General features: G+C 36.8%; 1 protein-coding gene across 1 annotated transcript in view; it reads right to left on the reverse strand.

Annotated features, from left to right (window-relative positions):
* Window positions 1-20,351, reverse strand: part of EIF2AK4 (eukaryotic translation initiation factor 2 alpha kinase 4) — a 38,417-nt gene that overhangs the window by 7,408 nt on the left and 10,658 nt on the right. The window contains exons 11-33 of the mRNA XM_066188299.1: window positions 20,188-20,345; window positions 19,630-20,042; window positions 18,825-18,894; window positions 17,611-17,694; window positions 16,272-16,394; window positions 15,731-15,835; window positions 15,435-15,492; window positions 14,670-14,749; window positions 12,897-12,998; window positions 12,256-12,306; window positions 11,012-11,248; window positions 10,350-10,425; window positions 8,596-8,717; window positions 8,142-8,191; window positions 7,882-8,050; window positions 7,275-7,391; window positions 6,791-6,856; window positions 6,071-6,241; window positions 5,340-5,474; window positions 5,094-5,201; window positions 4,238-4,366; window positions 2,825-2,911; window positions 1,428-1,540 (exon numbers count right to left, since the gene is read on the reverse strand). Coding sequence (XP_066044396.1) covers window positions 1,428-1,540; window positions 2,825-2,911; window positions 4,238-4,366; window positions 5,094-5,201; window positions 5,340-5,474; window positions 6,071-6,241; window positions 6,791-6,856; window positions 7,275-7,391; window positions 7,882-8,050; window positions 8,142-8,191; window positions 8,596-8,717; window positions 10,350-10,425; window positions 11,012-11,248; window positions 12,256-12,306; window positions 12,897-12,998; window positions 14,670-14,749; window positions 15,435-15,492; window positions 15,731-15,835; window positions 16,272-16,394; window positions 17,611-17,694; window positions 18,825-18,894; window positions 19,630-20,042; window positions 20,188-20,345 — 2,824 coding nt within the window. The remainder of the gene's footprint in view (window positions 1-1,427; window positions 1,541-2,824; window positions 2,912-4,237; window positions 4,367-5,093; window positions 5,202-5,339; window positions 5,475-6,070; window positions 6,242-6,790; window positions 6,857-7,274; window positions 7,392-7,881; window positions 8,051-8,141; window positions 8,192-8,595; window positions 8,718-10,349; window positions 10,426-11,011; window positions 11,249-12,255; window positions 12,307-12,896; window positions 12,999-14,669; window positions 14,750-15,434; window positions 15,493-15,730; window positions 15,836-16,271; window positions 16,395-17,610; window positions 17,695-18,824; window positions 18,895-19,629; window positions 20,043-20,187; window positions 20,346-20,351) is intronic.

Genomic DNA, 20,351 nt, shown 5'->3' on the forward strand with positions numbered 1-20,351 from the left:
CATAGATACTTAAACTTAGTTCCAACAGATAAAGTTGTTTATGGATACTCTCTAGCACATATTTATTATTCATGAATCAGTTCTATTCAGGAATTCATACAAAATTACATTAAAAAATCAGGTCTAGAAGCAGTGCTCCTTATGGATACAAAAAATGTCCTCCCTATCATGCAAAAGTGATTTATATCCTAATACAAAAATATATTGTGAGAGTATTCTCTCTGAATTATTTAATCTGTTTCTCACAGGTTTCTGTGACATAATACTAAAGTATAAAAGCAGCATTTATACTGAAGAGCACACGTATTCAAAAAAAGTCTTCAATAACTAGTTTGGATACCTTTACTTTCCACATTCAGGAATTCATTAAAAGAGAAATTTGCCAGCACTATTACAATCAGCTATTGCATTTCTCTGTTTAGTGGTGGAATGCAAGGGTTTTTCTATTATGTTTTCAGGATTTAGAAATAAGGTAACTTTTTGAAAGCATGATTTTCTTTCACGGCTTCTGGTAGATCTGTCACAAAGCACCTGAGAATCAGGTTGGTTGCAAAGTTAAATACTAAGACTGGCTGAGGCCAGAAAAATGAGAACAAGAGGTAGGTAACTGGAGACATCAGCTGCATAAACAGTGCTTGATTTCAGCATTTCCAAGCTTAATGATTTCCTTTGTTGTTAAGCCTAGTCAGAAAAACTGGATGGCAAATCTGTTAAGTTTCTGAATTCTACTTTGTATGACTAATGCATGTCTATTCCTGCTGCCAATGCACACATACATCCGTACACATATAAATATATCTAGATGCACACACATTTACAGACTTACAGGGAGCTGTGTGTAAGTAACAGCTGTACTGCTTGAGCACACAGGAATGACTAGCCTCTCCTGTCATTTCTGTACTAACTTCCACTGGTGACAATAAATAGTAATTTCAATGAAAATGGGATGAAGGGGTTTTCCTGTGGACCTCAAGTCTTTTGTTACTTTCACTTCTGCCACCAGAGCAACAGAAGTGCAACTGTTACACCTTCATTTCACCATACCAATACTGCCTCAGAATGAAAGGGATTTGCTGCTTTAATTCTTTGATTACAGAGTACACAAATGTAATGGACTTCTACTCAGTAACAGGGACTTGCAGGCAGCAAGACAAAACACTACCGCTGCTCTAGCAGCTTTGGGATAACTGTGTGGCCTTTTAATTTATGATGCACTATGGATGTGTGAATGTGGCAGCAGCCAGGGAAATCAGTTTTTTTCTTAATCTCAATACAATTCTGTAACAAAGCCTTTTGCTTTCTTTTCCCCTCAAAAGAAATTCAGCAATTTCTTTACCAAATAAAATTAAGGTTTAACTGAGCATTAGCAAACATATATTCACTTCAGATTTTGACTATTCACATTACTGACACGTTATGCTACTTACCTACTACATCTTTCGTCACCGATTTTCATTTTCAGTTTCTGGATCAGGTGATCTACTAAGTCAGATTCTAAAATCCTTTTCTCCGTCTGCCTGTCTTTCTCAAAGGATTTCACCTGTGATGTAGTTCAATGGTTCTTAACATTGTTGATTCTTAAAATGGCATACAAATAAACTTATCAAACTTAATCAAAACCAAACTGTTTCACCCATTAAAGGTGAAAAAGTCAAAGGTAGGAAGCTATTACCATTACCAATCAATCACCGCCAATTAAATCTTTCATTAGATTTTTTTCAGCCAACTACTAATTTATTTTGCATTCCCAAAGCATAAACTAGCTTGACTCCCTGCATTTAATATGTGATAATTAAGTTCTGAACAGAATGGTTTATAATTGTAAATACCATATTATTAATATTTTTAGTTAAGCAATTATATTAGAATGAGGCATGGCTTTCAATTTGCAGAAGTTAAACATTTAAAACTTAGGAATCTGCACCATCTTTATTGCAAGAGCTCAATCAGTAACACCACCATTCACCTCATTAACATCTCCTTTCTTGGTTTTGCTTCAATAAAGCCATATTTAAAAGAACACTCTATAATAGGCTTGTGGAGGACTTTGAAATAGCACATTGTCATCATCCAGATTTACTTGTGATTATTGCTGTTACAGTAACAGAGGGAATAAGAAGTGAAAAATATTTTAGTAAGGCACATTGGCTGTCCTTGCCATATGCTGTCAAATGGTTAGTATTTTTTTTCAAAGAATAAATCTTTATTCAAAAAGTAATGATCTTTTCTCTAATGATCCAGAATATTTTAAAACTTTTAACTTCAAACAACCAAAGGTAACAGAGCCACAAGCTACACAGTACAGAAGAAGTACAGAGTACATTCATGTTGTGACACAGTGCAGTCTTTGCATCCTAATCTGAGTTTACAGAGGTGAAGAGTGTGGTTCTGACTGTCTGTTGAAACTACACTATTTTTTTTTAGATTTACATTTTAGTTGAATTTATTTTGTAACATGAAAAGGTGTCAACTGCAAAGATCGCCAAGTCAATTAATTTTGTAGATTTCGTGAAATCAGAGACAAGAGAAACCTTTTTCCACGTTAAACCATCGATGGCACTGTCAAACAGTGTTTGCACTAGTTTTTGGACTTTCCTAGAGGGAAGGAGGTCTGTGAACAAGAGTGTTATGCAGAGATAAAAAATGTTTACAGTGTTGAAATTCTTCAGAATAACATTTCTACAACTGAACAACCAAAACTGTATTTACCTCAACTCCACTTAAGTATAATTTATATTGTATTAATAATGACCTTAAAAAAAAGTGTAGAACAACAGAGTACAAATCTGAAACATCATAAAGCATCCTCTGGTCCCATGCTTACCTTCACATGACTACCTTCTTTCTCTGACACCAGAGCCACATATGTAATCCCAGAGCATCTGCAGTATTCCTGCAGTTCTTCCTGAGACTAAAGAGTGAACAAAAAAAGGGGAATGAGAAATTAATTTGACAGATTTAAAATGACCAATTAAATAATCAGTCTCCTGTCTGTAATTAGAGTAACTTAATATGCAACAGTCACATGGCTTCAGAGAGAGAAAAGCTTTATTGACAACTTGAGCAGATGAAAACTTGAATATGCATAGATTTATCCACCCAGTGCTTGCTGAAATTGGAATTGATGTACACACTTAGGTAGAGAGAATGCCTAGGTCCTGCAGCCCAAGTTCCCACACAGAAGGGCTAGCTATACCCACAAGTGCAGAGTCCAAGTAACTGTAAAAATGTGCAATGTAACATCACGCAGTCACCACCCTGCTGCCTGCAGCTTTCAGTCCTGCATGGCTGGAGATCTGCCACAAAAGCTGACTCCAGCTGGGTTCCTGCAAAACCAAGGCTATGCTGTCTTCCTCAGTACTGGATTGCAGGACAGCATTAGACAGAGGCAAGAACTACCCAAATCTTCATTCCTTATGAATCAAACAAACAAACAACCCCAAATCCCCACCTCCAGCCTAGGTGATCACAGGAAAAGTACATAATCTGGATTTTTTTCAGTCCCAAGGGATTGAAACTCTTGGAAATGTTATGGCAAAAAGTTACAAAAAAGTCAGACAACGAACTGAACGAACTCAAAACTTCCTCCCCTGCAGCACATGATGTGGAAGGGGAAACTGCAGAGTTTCTCTTGTTAGTCACGAACTGGGACACCTGAAAGTGAAGCAGACTCATAATCCTTAAGTAAGTGCCACCACCTCTGAAAGTGACTTCACTGCTGCCATGTAGCTCACTACACTCCAGTGAAGTAGTGCTGACTACAGCTCTGTTTGGTTTCAGCTGGACATAAAAGGGCACAACTCAGCTTGCCACTCTCTCTTTCCCTTCTACTACACATCCCTTCAAGGACTACATTGGGACCTATCTAGTAACTCAGTTTGCTAAACGTATTTCTAACAGTAGAATAATGTCAATATTCCCTCTGTACCTGAGTGTCTTCGGCCATCTGGCTACTTAGAAGTTGATGATACTGTTCTGTTCTTGATGTACCCCCTATTAAGTACTAAATTTATTAACAGGATAGATCCTTCTTCACACTTTTAAATACTCTGGAAGAATGCTGCAAGGCCAGTGAGACTTTCTAGAGATTATTGCATCTGAACAGCACCCTACATTCTCACTATTATCAGTCTCTACCTCCTTAAAAACAGAAAAAAACCCCAAAAAAGTATGGTTTCAGTCTGCATTAATCTTGGATAACAATAATACAGGTAACACACGGAGACAAAAATTCTACCTGGGACCAGTCATACATTATTTCGGCTGGAATTCCTGCAGTCCAGAATTTCTGAACAATGTTGATAGCTCTACCCATTGACATCTGACCAACACTTACAACCAGCAGGTCACATGAGCTGACAGAAACCTGAAAGGAAAGTAAAATCAAGGAGACAGTATTAGTCACAAGACCACCTTTCCCCCTTCATAAGGCAGTTAAAGTAACAAAGATGGACAAATAGTCCAGCATTTGTCAAAATGCATCAAGCTAAAAACCAAAAAAGGAGTTAGAGATCCACCTCTTTTTTTTTGAGAGCTACAATCTTCAATCCTCAATGCAAAGAACATCCACTGCCTCAGCTTGCCAAGTATCTCTGCCTACTCTGTCCTTTTCTTCCCACTCTCCTTGGCAATGTTAATTTATTCTTATAGAGAAAAGATAATAAAATACTCATTTCACAACCAAGTGAAGATGTGTGACTCTGTACAAAGTAGTCAATATTCTTAAAGTTTCTTTTCATCTGTATCTTCTATACTTTGATAAAGAGAGAAGTAGTAGGGGAAAAATAACACTAAATACCTACAGTTGTACTCTTCCATCTGAAAGAATACAGGCTGAGAAAAATATCCCATTTAAATTGAAAATAAAATGGTGTAAGCCTGAAGATCCTGTCTTCCCATAGTTCTCATTTAATAAATAATTCTATGTAGAGAAACACAAAAGAAAACAAGTCATCTTGATGTCTGCCTTCTACTTCAGTATGGTATTATTTTGTAACACATCTGAACATCTTATTTTTGGTCCATCTCTAGCTACAATTTACTTATTGAACTGTCAGAAGTAAAATTCCCCTCATCCCAAAAAAGAGACTTACAGAATCTTCCACACTGGAAACAGCAGCAGTTATTTTATCTATAGCTATGCTGACTCCAACAGCTGAAGGTACTGGTCCTACTGTCTGTGGCCCTCTGAACTGTGGAATCTCAAAACAAGAAAAAAAACAAAACAAAACAAAAACAAAACCAGAATGGAAGACCAGACAGTTATCTTGGCAAAATGTCACTTTTTTCATGGGTTAAAAAAAGAAAATCCAAATTTACTAGAAGAGATGAGCACGTACCAGATGATCATATCTGCCTCCTGCAGCAAGAATTTCAGGCACAGTTCTTTGTCTTCTTTTGATATATGCTATAAACTGAAAGATAATACCATTGTGCTGCTGTATTTTGTAAACTAGTCCCAGATTTATAGAGATCTGTAAAATAAGAATGGATATATGCACATATATAATTAATTTCCTGATAGCAGCATGGATTTAAAACACTGTTTTCCCATAAGGAAGACACATGGAAACATTCCTTATCTTTAAAAATTTAAAATAGTGAAAAATAAGGAAATGGTGCTTTAATCTTACATTTAAGCCTCCCAAGAAACCTGTAACACAAAACCCAAACAGCAAGCTTCCAGGAAGGTGGAGGCCTTTAGTAGTCATTAGATTTCTATATTTTAAAAATATTTAGAGTTTGTTACAAAATTTATTAAAACCCTTCTTTTACGCTCTAAGTAATGCCTTCAGTCTTGGCTGGGAAAAGAAAAAAAGTCTGAGTGTCGTAAGACAGAAGTTAAGCCCAAGAATCCTGACTGGGAGAGATCTTATTTTTAAAATGCATCTTCAATTAAAAAAAAAAAAAAAGGAAAAAAAAGGAAGAAATATCAATACGAGTACTATTATTTGCCATCAAAGGACACTTGCATGTGCTTTTTCTATTGTACAATATCTTTATTTCCTGGCATATTACAAGGCCCAGCAGCTGTAATTCCATTAATTTATTAGCAAAGCATTTTACAAACCTGAAGTTTTATTCCCAGTTGCTTTAACAGACCAATGATTTCCTCTAAATCCTTCATGCCATGCTTCAACAGCTGAGTGACACTTGGCTTTTGTTTTATCATTGTGTTTAGAAATGGAAATACATTACTTGCTTCTCCCTTCTGCTCAATGAATTTGTAGAGTCGAGAAAGCTAAAAACAAACAAAAAAAATTATAAGCATACATGGCAACAGAGAACACATTAATAATAGGTCACATCTGAAAAAAGAGAAAAATATCTGACTTCATATTTTTGGGAGTAAGACATCTGCCTTTTTTTGTTTGTTTTGTTTGGCTGGCTGTTTTTTACCTACTGGAGTTGAAGAAACGAATAGACAGACACAAGTCTCAGACTATCTAGAAGTTAACTTCAGCTCTATTCAACACATTCAACATTTACAGAGAAGTTTTTTTTAAAGTTTCTCTCAGTTTTCCTTATTAAATAACTCTCTACAGTATTCCATTTACCCTTTATTAGTTTCTACAGCCTGCAAAACATGTTCAAAGAACAAGCTGCAGTAGTGACTTCCAGAGAGAACAGAGTACAAAGTCAGACCACTTGCAAAGAGATTGACCTATTCTGAGCAGCGCACGTAACACGTTATTTTTCTTACTCTGGTTAATTAAATTACAAAGAAAATAAAATATTATGGACTTATGGCAAATTACAGGGCAATTAACACTGAATTAAGATCACTTACACTAGCTGATGTGAGAGAAAGATTACAGAACTTGGCTTCTACTTCCCTTTTAGTTAGCTTTTCAGTCTACAAGAAAAACAGATTAAAACAGCATTTGGTTGTGTTCAATGCATTACTGTAAATATTCAAATTAATTTCACCCATATTCTGTGCTTATAAAGTAGAAAAGACCAAACTGATATTACAATACATTTTATTTTTTTAAACGTTTTTATTGACTGGCCTGTCAGTTTTTGATTATACAGGTAAATAATTCTCATAAATACACATTCAAGAATCATCTTAAACCATCCCAATCCAGAAGTAACAAAAAAGTAATTCATCTGTGTTTACAGCCCAAAGATAACCAGCCTTTTTATGTATCAAGAGTATATTCCTGGTTATGTTGGCAATGAGCTGTTAGTCATTTTTAGAGATAGCCCCACAAAATAGAAATACTCTACAGTGATGATTACAGAGGTTAGGTAAATAACTAATGCCTCACCACAGCATCATAGAGAATGACATAGACTTGACTGAGTTTGTCCTCTGGTATCCCACAGTGCAAAAGTATAGCTTTCAGTAAGGCAGTGTGGTTCAGATAAATGCTGTAATTTCTTTCCTAGCAAAGCATAAATTTAAAAAAAGAAGAAAGAATGAAAAAAAACAAGTTTTACCTGGATTCTGTTTTCTTAAAAAATCCCCAAACCCCACAAAACAAGAGGCTTCCTAAACATTTAATAATAGTTCAAAATTAACTTCAAACCTCTTTTTTCACTACCTTACCTTTAATCTCTAACTAAAGATGGCAAGTCTTGTCCCATTCTACAGTAATCACTTGTCTGACAGAAGAAAGACATTATTTCAGTAGTACTGTAAAGGACTCAGTTAATATTTCCTTTGCACATAAATGTATGCCTCATTTTAAGTTTACCTAGGAAACACATTTTTTTTGACAGTATTCTATAAGTGACTATAGATTAGATGTGAAAATAGTTCTGCACTGATTCAAGTTAAAGGAAGTATCCTTTTACAACACATCAAACTAAATGTTTAGTTAAATTAAAATTTTGGCTGGAAAGGAGAGAAAAGGGGCTGATTAGAGGATCTACCTGTAGCACTGAAAACTCTTGAATGATTTCTGAAATTGCATAAATTGTTTCTGCTATGGGCAAAAAGCTATTTCCAGTAGATGTAATGATGTCAAATGCACATTCTAGGAGTTCTTTGGGATGACAGCGGTCTAACTTCCGAGGTCTGAAAACTCGCTCTATACAGTATCTAAAGGAAACATTGAAGAATGAATCAGCCTCTTCAGAAGTCACTGTCAAAGCATGGTATTAGTGCAAAGCATCACCTCTACATCTCTTACCTTTTCAAGTTTGAGATGTTATTTCTAGCTACAAATCTTGCAAAAGGAATCTGAAAAACAGAATGCATGAAAATAGTTGAAACAAAACAGTCGGTCTGACTGAGCTCTGCAACTAGAGATGAATTATACTGTGTAGTTATACTTTTAAGCGTAATATAATGCCTAAAACACCTGACACAGCCATGTAATATTAATCTAACCGTCCTTGCTGTAAGTTTTAAATAAAACCATTATTTTCACCTACGTTAAAAAACAAACGCTATCTCTTCCATATGCAGTCAGGGCTCCAGCTGTCAGGAGTATGGAGGAGGAGTAAAGAACTCAGGAGAACAAGAACAGACATTGAAAGATACACTACTCCAGCAGTCAAAAGTGGTGTAAGCCTAAACCAATTTCCACCACAGCACCCTCCAAACCCTCCACAAACTTTGCCTGCAGAGATGATACTACTTACTCTGAGGTCGTAAGGAAGCATTACCAGCATCCCACTGTGATCCATAAAATATGAAGCTTCATTATGTTCATACAGTTTTTTATTTCTGGGCATTAGCAGTGGTGTATGCAGCTTGATAGCTCCTACACAAAACCAGAAAACTCTATTATCTCTCATTTCAGAAGTAACACCTGCTTTTTACAGGTTCATTAACACCCTTACGGGGTGTAATTAGGTCAATCCGTAAGTTTAAAAATTTACATTAAATGTCCTTAATAGACTTCCCTCTTCCATATTTAAGGAAAGAATTTCAAAGTTTGTTTTATATCTATGTTGCATGCTTCTTGGGCTCTGCAGGGGGACCACAGAAGAGAGAACTGCCAATCCCACATCCCAGCAGAATCCTGACTTTGCCCTCCCTCTTTAAACACCACCTTTCAGAAAAGCAGGCATACAAAACAGATGAGAAACTCTGCAGTTACGAGCACCAAGTACTTCTTTGGTTTAGAGGCATTTCCATATAGAACAAATTTTTTTCAGTCATGTTGCATCCTCTGTCTCAAAAACATACTAGAAGTGTTTGTGTTTCATTTTAAAACCTCACGAACACCTTTTTTTTTCCTGGCTATATTTCACAACCATCTACCTGTATGAATCCAATCTTCATTGAAACCTGACTATTAATAATATCACTTAATACTGAACAATAGTTTTCTGTTTTAATATTTGATTGAGAATCACTAGAGAATTTATAGAAGCTTAAGTACAGAAGCTTAATTAGATTTCAACGTAAGTTTTTAAATGAGGAAATAAGTGCCCCAGATAGAAAGAAATTCTTCTAGCAGTTACAGATGACAGACATAATTTAATGGAAAAAAATAAATATCCAATCCCCATTTTTTTCCCAAAAACATAAAAACATTTCAGTCTCTAAAATGCTGACAAACACTTTCCCAAATCTGTCAAGCTTTAAGGAGTGGGGGGAGAGAGTAAACCTGTCCTTGACTTTGCATTTCTCAATTTCTCACTCTTTTGCATTGCCAAATTTTGATCATGCTTAATCAGATTATGATTTACTTGGAAAATGAAAAGTTTCTATTTCAAAATTCTCTATTTTTATATAAAATTGTATCATGAACACCTATAAGGCAACACAATTTGTAACATTTCAAGTGTGACAGTGGCTAAATAAATTTTCTTCTCAAAAAATAATTTTAAGCAAATACTATTATTAATGACTGGATAGATTCCTGGAAAGGAAAACAGAAGACTTTTAAGTATTATGGCATCAGCTTTGGCTCAGGAAGTTCCTGAACAGCAAAGCATTGCCTGGAAGTACCACTACATGCTTGCTTTGTTTTCCATGCTCCTCCCTTATGCTTTTCCCATTCTGGCTGTTCAAAGAGAGGTAACTGTGCTACATGGATGCCTGATCTCCCACTACAGAGCTACCCTTGTTTTCAGATCCAGATTTTGCATAACAGTCTCTACCTCTAAAACCTAATACAGATTTAGCAGAACAACCATGCACATTCAAAAATATAATTAAGATTTTTCACTCTTCTTTCTGTAGAAAATGTAAATCATTCAGATTTGATGTTAGTAGCTGTTACTGGAATGACAAAACAACAGAAGGAAACATCATAAAAACTTCAAATGATCAACGACTAAACATGTTTTCTGATTTCCCTTATTATAGCAGTAAATCCATTCCATTCTTTTAAATCCATTCAATCACAACAAAGGAAATTAATGACTTTTGTAAACACACCCACCGTGTCTTTTTAATATCCGGCTGACAATCTCACATACATGCTGCTGTATCTTGGCTGCCCAAATAGAAAAACTACCCTGAAACCATCACAAATAAAAAGTACATATATAATTCACATGTGATGAACACTCCATGTAGGCAATCATTCCATGTAATATAGGCAATAAACATTCTGCTATCTCATCCCACTACAAAAAACTGCAATGCTTACATAATAAAAAAATAACTCCAGCTATATAAAGCATCATTGTATTGTGTTACCTTGAATTTCTTTAGATTAAGAAAGATTCAAGAGCTGATAAACTAACAACAATCACAATCAATTCAAAAGAGAAGAAAACATCCAGAGGCAACACTTTCTGCTGACAACCAGTCAACCATTAATTTGACAGGAATTCAGAGTAAAGAAAGTCATCATCTGGACATAAGCTTACAGCTTTAGCTGCTACAATCAAATGCTGCTGGTTTCACTGAAGAATGAATGTAAGGCTCAAATGGGAAGTGGCTACTCAAACCCACACAAATTTTAAAAGGGAACCAATGTGAAGGTGAATCTTGAGATAATGCAATTCACTCAGGAATGCTACCAGTTTACCCATATAAGCGTATTTTTAAAAATTTCAATACAGGGAAAATCCAAACCCACACATCCCCTGAACAAACCTTCAGCATATCACTGTCATAAGTATAGTCTATTGCTGGAGATATACGCTGTGCAAATATCTGACTCATCATAGTCCGGTAGGCCTTTCCATCCACATTTGCTAAGGTATGGTGGAGGACTTCATGGAGTTCAGACTCTTCCATTTGTGGTGGTGGAAGATGTTCACTTTTCAACAGCTCCACAGCTGTTGGTCGTGCTGCAGGATCATGGTTCAGGAGCCACGTAATAACCAATCTCTACAAATTAAATCAAAATTTTACAGATTAGACACATTTTCTAAGTTAACAGTATTTGCAACAAACTTGGTAGTCGTATCAATTCAATAACAAACTATGAGACTCTACAGGGGAAAAACCAGCAGAATCTGAATCTTTTGGATGGATATTATTTGCTTAATAAATCATGAATATCTTTTATTTTCATCTGAAAAAGTTTACTAAACCACACAAATTATTAGAAATGTGCCTCCTGGGATGACAAAACGTGTAGTATCCTTTTCCTTTGTTGTTCCATGGTACGCTAGCTCTGGCATCTCTTTATCAACAAAGTTAAGATAAGGCAGAATTGCATGCATGAAATCAAAGATTTGAGAGGCACAAGTATTAGAGTAGGGGGAATCTTCCTGGCACATTTCAGCGAAATGGGCAAGATGGAAATGTTTTTATTGTACTAGTAACATACAGATTGCTGTTTTATAAGCATAACACATTAGAAGTTAATACTAATGGTCAACAAAAGAATTGATTAGCATAAGGATAAAGCCACCTACATGGTCCAATAAAGATTACACTGCTCCTTATCACTTCATTACCCTGCCATGGAGGCCTCCAGAACAGCTCTTGGCAGCTCTGTCAAGTTCGGAGCAGCCAATTGAGCTTGCACATCTCTTTCTATTGTGTGACACATATTTCTTTCAAAAAGTTTAAATAAAAAGTTAAACAATTGAGGTGCTGTTTCTCTGAGCATAAAAAGTCAAAACTGTCCCTCAGAGCTTAAAAGATGTGCCAGTGAACTCTAAATTTCTTCATGACTGTGCTCTGAGAATTTTGTGGGTAAATATATTTCCATGTCAATTTAAAGCATTATTGTGAGATTTTATTTTCTTATTTTGTTCTAACATCATGTAATAAGACCTTGGCAGAATACTAGGTGGGGAATTAAGTGGGAAATTAAGGGGTAAAAATTATAATAATCAATGTTTTCTGAGAAGGAATACCTAATAGTTAAAAGAGCTTCAAATTACCTGCTTTGCATGCTTGACTTCATCAAAGTCCTTAGGAAATACTATCGCAGGCTAACAAAACAAAAAACCAAAATCCACATTTGAATTTTAACAGGCAGTCCAGATTGCTCAGATTAGTCTTATTTTTAAGTTCTACATAATAAACAGAGAAAGTAAGCATTTCCATTCCCCATGAAAAGCTAAACAAAAAAACCCCAAGCAAACCAACCAAACCCCCATGTGGCACATTTAATTTGAAGAGCTAAAAGTAAAAAGAATGCTTCGATGTTGTTTTGTACAATGAAAGTACAATCCATAATCACAAGCACTTACCAACTATAAATACCAACTGATTCCTGAAAAAGACCCACCAGGCCTAAACCTAGGTACAGTAAAGAGATGATTCCTTTATCTAACATGTAAAAATTAATTTCACAGACAGAACACTGACTGATGGCAATACCAGCAGAAGACACAGTGCATTACAGGAATGTCAGTGCACCAGCACCAATTGTATTCTTCACTTTTCATGACATGTTTTACAAACCTTGTTTTTAAGCACTCCCTATGGCAACATTTTTTGCTATATTTTGCATCCTTTTGCTTCTCTTAACAAACTATTTGATGCATAGAATTAGTATGTTTCATATCTGTGTACTTACCAGCCTTAGCTGACCAAGAACAAAGATCCTTTCTGATGCAGTATTCATAGGATGGTAACACATTTCAAAGAATATTATACCTAAGCTGAACAGGTCCACTTTCTAAGGAAGAAAAGAATGAAAGCTTGTATGTAGTACCTATCAATTCTCTGAGGATGAAAATAGCAGAGAAAAAAACCCAAAAACCAACAAACATTTAAGTTAAATGTTACAGTATATTAAAGCTGGGGAGAAGGCTGGGGTTTTCTTTGTGTCTTTTTGTGTGTTTTTATTATTATTTGTTTTTAAAGCTTTTTTGTTAGAAGACACAATCTGTTAAGATCTGGGAAACTTTAAAGATTTCTATCATCACAGCACTGCTACGACATAAACGATGGTTGCACTCAAGTTGTGGTCAGCAACTTAACACTGAAGTGAGGAGTGGATGTTCATGAGGGGTCGGTACTGAGACTGGCACTGTTTAACATCTTTGTTGGTGACATGGACAGTGGGACTGAGAGCAGCCTCAGCAAGTTTGCTGGTAACACTGAGCTCTGTGGTGCAATCAACACACTGGAGGGAAGGGAAGCCACCCAAAACAATCTTGACAGGGTAGAGAGGAGGGACTGTGTGAACTTCATTAAGCTCAACAAGGCCAAGGGCATGGTCCTGCACATGGTTTGGGGTAATTCCAAGCATAAATACAGGGTGGGCAGAGAATGGATTGAGAGCAGCTGTGATAAGAACCTGGAGGTGTTGGCTGACAAGATTCAACATGATCTATCAGTGCACTCACAGCCCAGAAAGCCAAACATCCTGTGCTGCATCAAAAGCAGTGCGACCAACAGGCTAAGGGAGGCGATTCTCCCAGTCTACTCCACTCTTAATGATATCCCACCTGGCGTGCTGCATCCCAACATAAGGAGAACAGAGATCTGCTAGAGCAAGTCCACAGAGCAAGCTGGGAGGAGGGCCACAAAGATCATTAAAGGAATGGAGCACCTCCTGCACAAAGAAAGGCTGAGAGTTGGAATTGTTTAGCCTGAGAGAAGACTCCACGGAGACCTTAGACAGCCTTTCAGTACCTCAAGAGTGATAGAAGAATGCCAGAGAGGGAATTTTTACAAGGCCACTGAGTGATAGGCCAAGGGATAACAGCTTCAAAATGAAAGAGGGTAAATTTTCAAGAAAGAAATTCTTTACTGTGAGTGTGGAACAGGTTGCCCAGAGAAGTTGTGGATTCCTGGAAGTGCTCAAGGCTAGGCTGGGAGAGGCTTGCAGCAGCCTGGTCTAGCAGAAGGTGCTGGATGTTGGAACTGGAATAACCTCTGGGGTCCCTTTCAACCTAAACCAGTCTATAATTCTATGACTCCCACTTTGAAAACACTTCATTGCTTTGAAATTCAGTTTGTCTCTGCATATAAACAGGATTCTCTTAGATGGAAAAAGTACACCCTCACCTCCCACAATCACAATCTAGAAATCCAGAACAGCAATATACACTTTATTACCTTAACTAAAGGCTGTTAAGATTTCTATCCTATTAAGTTACGACGGTCCTCCATGCTTTCAACTTGAAGTTGCTTGTATCTAGTCATGATCAAGGATAGGCAGAAATATTGACTTGCCCACATCCTTCTACCCTTAGTTTCCTCTTGAAGAAATGTTTAATTCCCCTGATTAGCACAGGAGTCAACCACACGCTGTTCCACACTGAATTCATCTTTGTCACGGAGGAACGATGGCCCATCTTAGATTCCATGCTATGTTTCATTAAGTCTACTCCAATCATACCTGATTGTATGTAGATTTAGTGCTTCCTTGGACCTCTGGGCTCACGTACAGCGCGGTGCCTACCATCCCCGTCAAGTTACCTATGTGGCAAAAGGTGAGAGCACCAGTTTCAATAAAGTGGGAGAGAAATGCAGCATCCACATCAAGAAAAAAACTCATTCATGTTCTCCTTCCTCTAGGTGGGACTGCAGTCCTTACTGAGAGACCCAGCTGAGAATACTTTGACAAACAGGCAGTTCTTACCCTCATAAGTATCCGTGTCCATCTGTAGGAGCTAAACCTATATATTGCTTTACAGATATGTAGTAGGTCAGCACACAAGTGTTGCAATAAATTGCATTGCCACTACATTGTCTTTAAACATACCATGTACTGAAGTTCCTCAGAATACCATATTCAGACTCTAACAAAAACCAAACCAAACAACCAAGGACACTGAAGTCTTGAAATTGTCCTACATAGGCAAGAGTTCACAAGTGCAGATGGAACACATATACAGGCTCCCTATACACCTCACCATGCGGAACGCACTGATCTTTGGCAGAAGGCTAGCAGAGGAAGCAGATTAATTCTTAGGTAAGAGGCAAAACTGCCAGATTACGACATAGCTATCCAACTTTGTGACTGGGAGGATCCCACCCCTGACCTTAATAAAGAGAAGTTTTATTGTCAAAGAACAAATGGAAATTCTAACAGCATATACAAGACCACAGAATATAAATGCTTGCTTAAAATAATTTAGAACAAGTTGCAATGTAAACTAACCTGATGGGTCAGACGCAGCAGAACCATCTGAGAGATTTTCCTCTTGTTTAGAGACCCCCTGAAATCAGCAAAACAGTCATACTGTAAATGGCACATGAAATGCTTCTGTTGGCTGCTCTTGTCACTTGGGTTGGCAGTGCGTGGTTTAATTCTAGAACCTTAGAAATTTAAAGTAAGTTTATAGACTTTTCAATACATAAACATTGTGGTCATTTAACTTATGTTTTGTTTTTATTTTTCAAGTAATTACGCTAGCAAATTCAAGGGTTTTTTCATTCACTTCAAGCTGTACTTACTGCATTTGCTGGATAATCTGTAGCTAAACCAAAATCACCAATTTTCACATGATCATCTGAATCTAAAAAAATGTTCACAGGTTTCAAGTCTCTGTGGATCATTCCCTGTTACAGGAGGAGAATAAAAAAAAAAGACCCACAGAATATTAAACAAACAATTCAAAATAGAAGTCTTTATAATAGATTGAAAAATCATATTTCACACTTTAATTACAGTGGGAAATCTAAATGCATTAAGTCACTGAAGATCAGTCTTGAAGACAGACTATAGTTTGTAGCCCAGATGCTAGAAACAATTTTCAGTTCTACCAGATACCTAACAGAATTTTAAAAGATGGTCAAATTTTTATGACTAATGCATAAAATCTGCAGTGGTTCATTATAAAATTCATGTTCTTGATAAACCCCAAGAACATACTAATAATGGAAAGGGCAAAGAGAGGAAACTTGCTAATGCCCCAAAATGAATATGAAGAAACCTACAGAGAAAGAGGTATAACAGAGATATTACGTACAGGTCACAACTATCACATTTACTAACCTTTTCATGGATGTAAGCTAACCCATCCAAAATTTCTCGGAAAAGCCTCCAAAGCCGACTGGTATCTTCATATAACCCTTGGTCAATAGTGTCCCTTAATGTGCTCTTTTCACAATACTCCATCTTCAGTTGTGCATACACAGGGGACAGAGGGAAGAATGAACAGTCTTGTTAAGAAGAGAGATTATCAGAAACTTGTATCTATACACATATTACAGCCTGGGCTCAGGAGCAAATAGTATCACCAAAAAATTCAGCTATTTGGAATTCTCCTGAGACCTGTCTTTTAGCTACAAACATGCATTCACTTCTGGGTCCTACCTCATTTTCTGGGACAATGGTTTAAGCCTGCAGAGTAGCATATTCTCTAACATAAGCATTAAGAACAAAGTGAAACCAGCCAAACCATAATATGTGATAAAGGCAAAACACAAAGAATCTCTGGCTTTTTTGTACTTGGCATCTTAGATGCTTTTATTATGAATATACACAGCACATACAAACAAGCTTATTAAAATATAATTCCATCTAGTTGTAGCTTCCTTCCAGACAAGGTCTAGCATTAAGTTCGCTATAAAAAATTGCACATCACCACAGAATAGTTAGCTATGATATACAGCAATAAAGAGTTAGCTTCTGGGAGAAGTTGACTAACTCCTAACACAAAGGAGGTGTCAGTAGAATAGCCTGAAGTTGCAACCCTGCAGGAGGTTTCATTGTGTGCATACTGTTATAGCCATACAGTGGATCTACACACTACTGATTTCTATGAAAATAAAGTGCATACACAATACTGTGCTTCTGAAGAAAATGAGGAAGTTTTCACATCTGTGAAAGACAACTTCCCCTCTGGAATTTATCATGGTAGACTTCAACTCCACATTGGGAATTCACACCTTAACCAAACTGAGGACCACCAGCTACAGTGTTGGGGATTGGGATGGATATTCTCAACAAATAAGCATAAGGCAAAAGAATGCTTTGAAAGCCATGGGCTCACAGGCTGGAGGGTTGGGTTGTTCTGTGGTTAGATCAGGAATTGCCAACTTTTAGTAGTACATGAACAACATCAGTTATTCCATTACACTCTATGGCACTGCAAACCTTTGCTCTCTCCAGGCACAAATACAGAGCCTTGGAAGGCACAACAAACCACATGCACTGCACAGTGCCTGCCACCAACCAAGCCTTCAGAAAACCAGTCTATGGCAAAAACAGCACTGAACTTACTCATTTGCATTTTTAAAGGTCAATACTTTTCTCATGGAAACCAGCAACTAGTCTCTGCAGGTTGAAATAAACAGTACCCTTTTATGTGAACGCACAAGCATATTTGTACCTGAATATACAGATAATGCACTGTCTGAACAACTGGTGTCCTGTCTTCTCCTCCATGGCTATTCTTTTCATTGCCTTCTTCATTCTTTAGCACAATAAAAGTAACAGAACAGTTAGCTACAAGAAGCTGTGCAGACTTTTTTATTATACATACTACTGTTTTCTAATGGCTGGAATATATTGATGAGAACTCAGCTTCCCTGGACAGGTTTGAAAAATAGCAAAATAATACAATGACATTTTTGTAATACCATTGCATCCAAAAAATAACTAGAAAAAACAGGTGTGACCAACTCTCAAAGTGAAAGTGAGTAGCATTTTGTCATCATTAGACACTGAAGGAAAAAAATTCTGGAAGAACTGGATGAATCCTAAATCTCAAGCTGTGTCATATTAAAAAAAAAAAGATAAGATCTGAAACTGGAAGATAGAAAGCTTGCTTTGATAAATAATGCAAACCCCACCCTCAACCAACAATTTTGGTATGGTGTGTATATATATACACACATGTATAATGAGAAAAGAATGCACTGCCATATTATTAAATTATATGCTGAAAACTTATTCATGCCAGTGTACATTATAACAGAAAGAGGAAGGAGATGCAGCTTTAAATAAAAGCATGTTACATATCATCAGCCTAGGCAATGACATACTGTAGATGCTGTAGAAGAGTGCATTAGCTTTCTAGTGATACAGTGTAGTGACTGTCCACAGCAAGTGCTGTGCCACAATCTTAAAATCAACTAAAACCTTAGTCATTAGACTGACTTTTCCTAACTTTCAGACTGCTAGCAATATGTATTTTTTCAGCTTTAAAAGGTGGCTATGAACAGATATATCTGTTAAATGCATCTAAAGGCAGAACAGAATTTCAGCTTTGAGAGGTGTAAGATCATGTAACCCATACGGCTAACTGTTAAATCATAAACTGAACACTGAAGTGTTAAACTTGCAATAACCTGGGTCATGACTACAAAAACCCTCATATTTAGCTCAATAAACACTTTAGGAAACAGAATCCAGATTAGCTGCAACAGACTGATTTCTATGGGATGCAGCTCACAATGGCACAACACTTATTCTAACAGACGTATAATGTTATGTTTCTGTACTTGCAGCAGAAGAGAAATAAAACTTCCCAACTGACCGGTTGACTTGTCAAAGACTATTTTATTATATTTTCATTTGCATTAACTTTATATTTACACTTACTGGAGAATGAGCTTTACTATTTTCATCTTCGTTATCAAAAATTATTTCGCTTTCAGAATCGGTGGTTGGCCTGTTTAAAAACACAGAAAAAAAACCCCTCAAAAGTTCTGCATACGAAGAAATATTTACTAAAGAACGTGGAAATTATTTGGGGAAAAAAAAAATCTAAGCTTCTGCTGAAAACTTCCTATATACTTTAAACAAAAAAGCAAAGCAAAACAATACCCAGAAAAGCATCCTGCTTACAAAGAAAGACTTCCTTTGACAGTCCAGTTCTAAAAGGGAAGGTATATATTTGCATCACTAAAATTTAGTTGCTATATCTAATAAGCAAAACTGAGATAAGTTTACTTACTTGCTTATACAAAAAAAACACTGAGTGAGAGAACCGAACCATACACAGAGGAAGGTATGGAATACACCAATAAAAATGAAAACAAAAAAGGGCAAATTTGATCTTTCTCAAAATTTGTAATATTTTTGTTATTCTTTATTAAAAAACTTTATTCTCAAGGCTGGAAAAGACAGTCAAACATAAGGGAAGCAGTCATGCATTCTGGCGCAAATAAGCAGCCTCAAGAAGCCTACACCAAAAAATTTTCCACACAGATTGACAATCCTCAGCTAGAAAACTTCCTCTTCTTGACTATCTGACTGCTGGCAAATACACTGGTTGGCAACAAGGGGACAGAATAAAGATGCAGTGAACTACTTCTGACAAAAGAAACAAGAATGATAAGACACAAACTTGGAAAAACGAACTCTGTTCACGCTCCCTATAGTGCCAACACTGAAGCCTACTTACAAAATCGAATGCGAGAACACACCATCACCATCATCATCATCATCACTGGACTCCTGATCAGCTCCACTGAATTTGTTGCTGGAGGACCTTTCACACGAAGTACTCCACTCAACAGAACTTGTCAAACATGGAGGAGGAGCATTAGTTTCCACATCATTTGTTTCCTCAGAGGAAAGGATGAAGAGCCCAGCTTTGTGGGGCATTCTTCTCTCTTCGGTTGTTTCAGATGTTGTCACGATAGGAACAGGACTTTCATGTTTTTCTATCCAAGCATTGTAATACCTCACAATATTCTCATGGTTCAAGCGGGAAAGTAACGTTACTTCCCCCTTAATCCTCCGGAATTGCTTGCTGGTAGGGTTTATGCGGATACGTTTCACAGCATAATAGCAACCATCAAGCTTATTTCTCACCTGCAAAATTCAAATTAATCTAAAGTGAAATGCTTACAAATGCCTTACCCAGAAGAGCCAGAAGAGTAATTTCATGAAACAGGAAAAAGAGAAAACAAACAGCCTCAAAAAGGTTTCCGCAGAGGAAATAATTTTTATACCATACCTTGATGACTGCTCCAAAGGCCCCTTTACCAAGTAATTTTAGTTCTTCAAACTCATTGTAGTATCGTGAAAATTGTCTCTGTGTTTCTGTGAAGAACGAAGCACTGGATATCCGACTGCTGGGTACAACTGTCTCCATGCAATCTATACCTGCTGAATCTGCAA

Source organism: Chamaea fasciata, unplaced genomic scaffold (assembly GCF_029207755.1).
Source record: "Chamaea fasciata isolate MVZ Bird 193981 ecotype frontalis unplaced genomic scaffold, bChaFas1.0.hap1 SCAF_7, whole genome shotgun sequence".
Classification (NCBI taxonomy): Eukaryota; Metazoa; Chordata; class Aves; order Passeriformes; family Sylviidae; genus Chamaea; species Chamaea fasciata.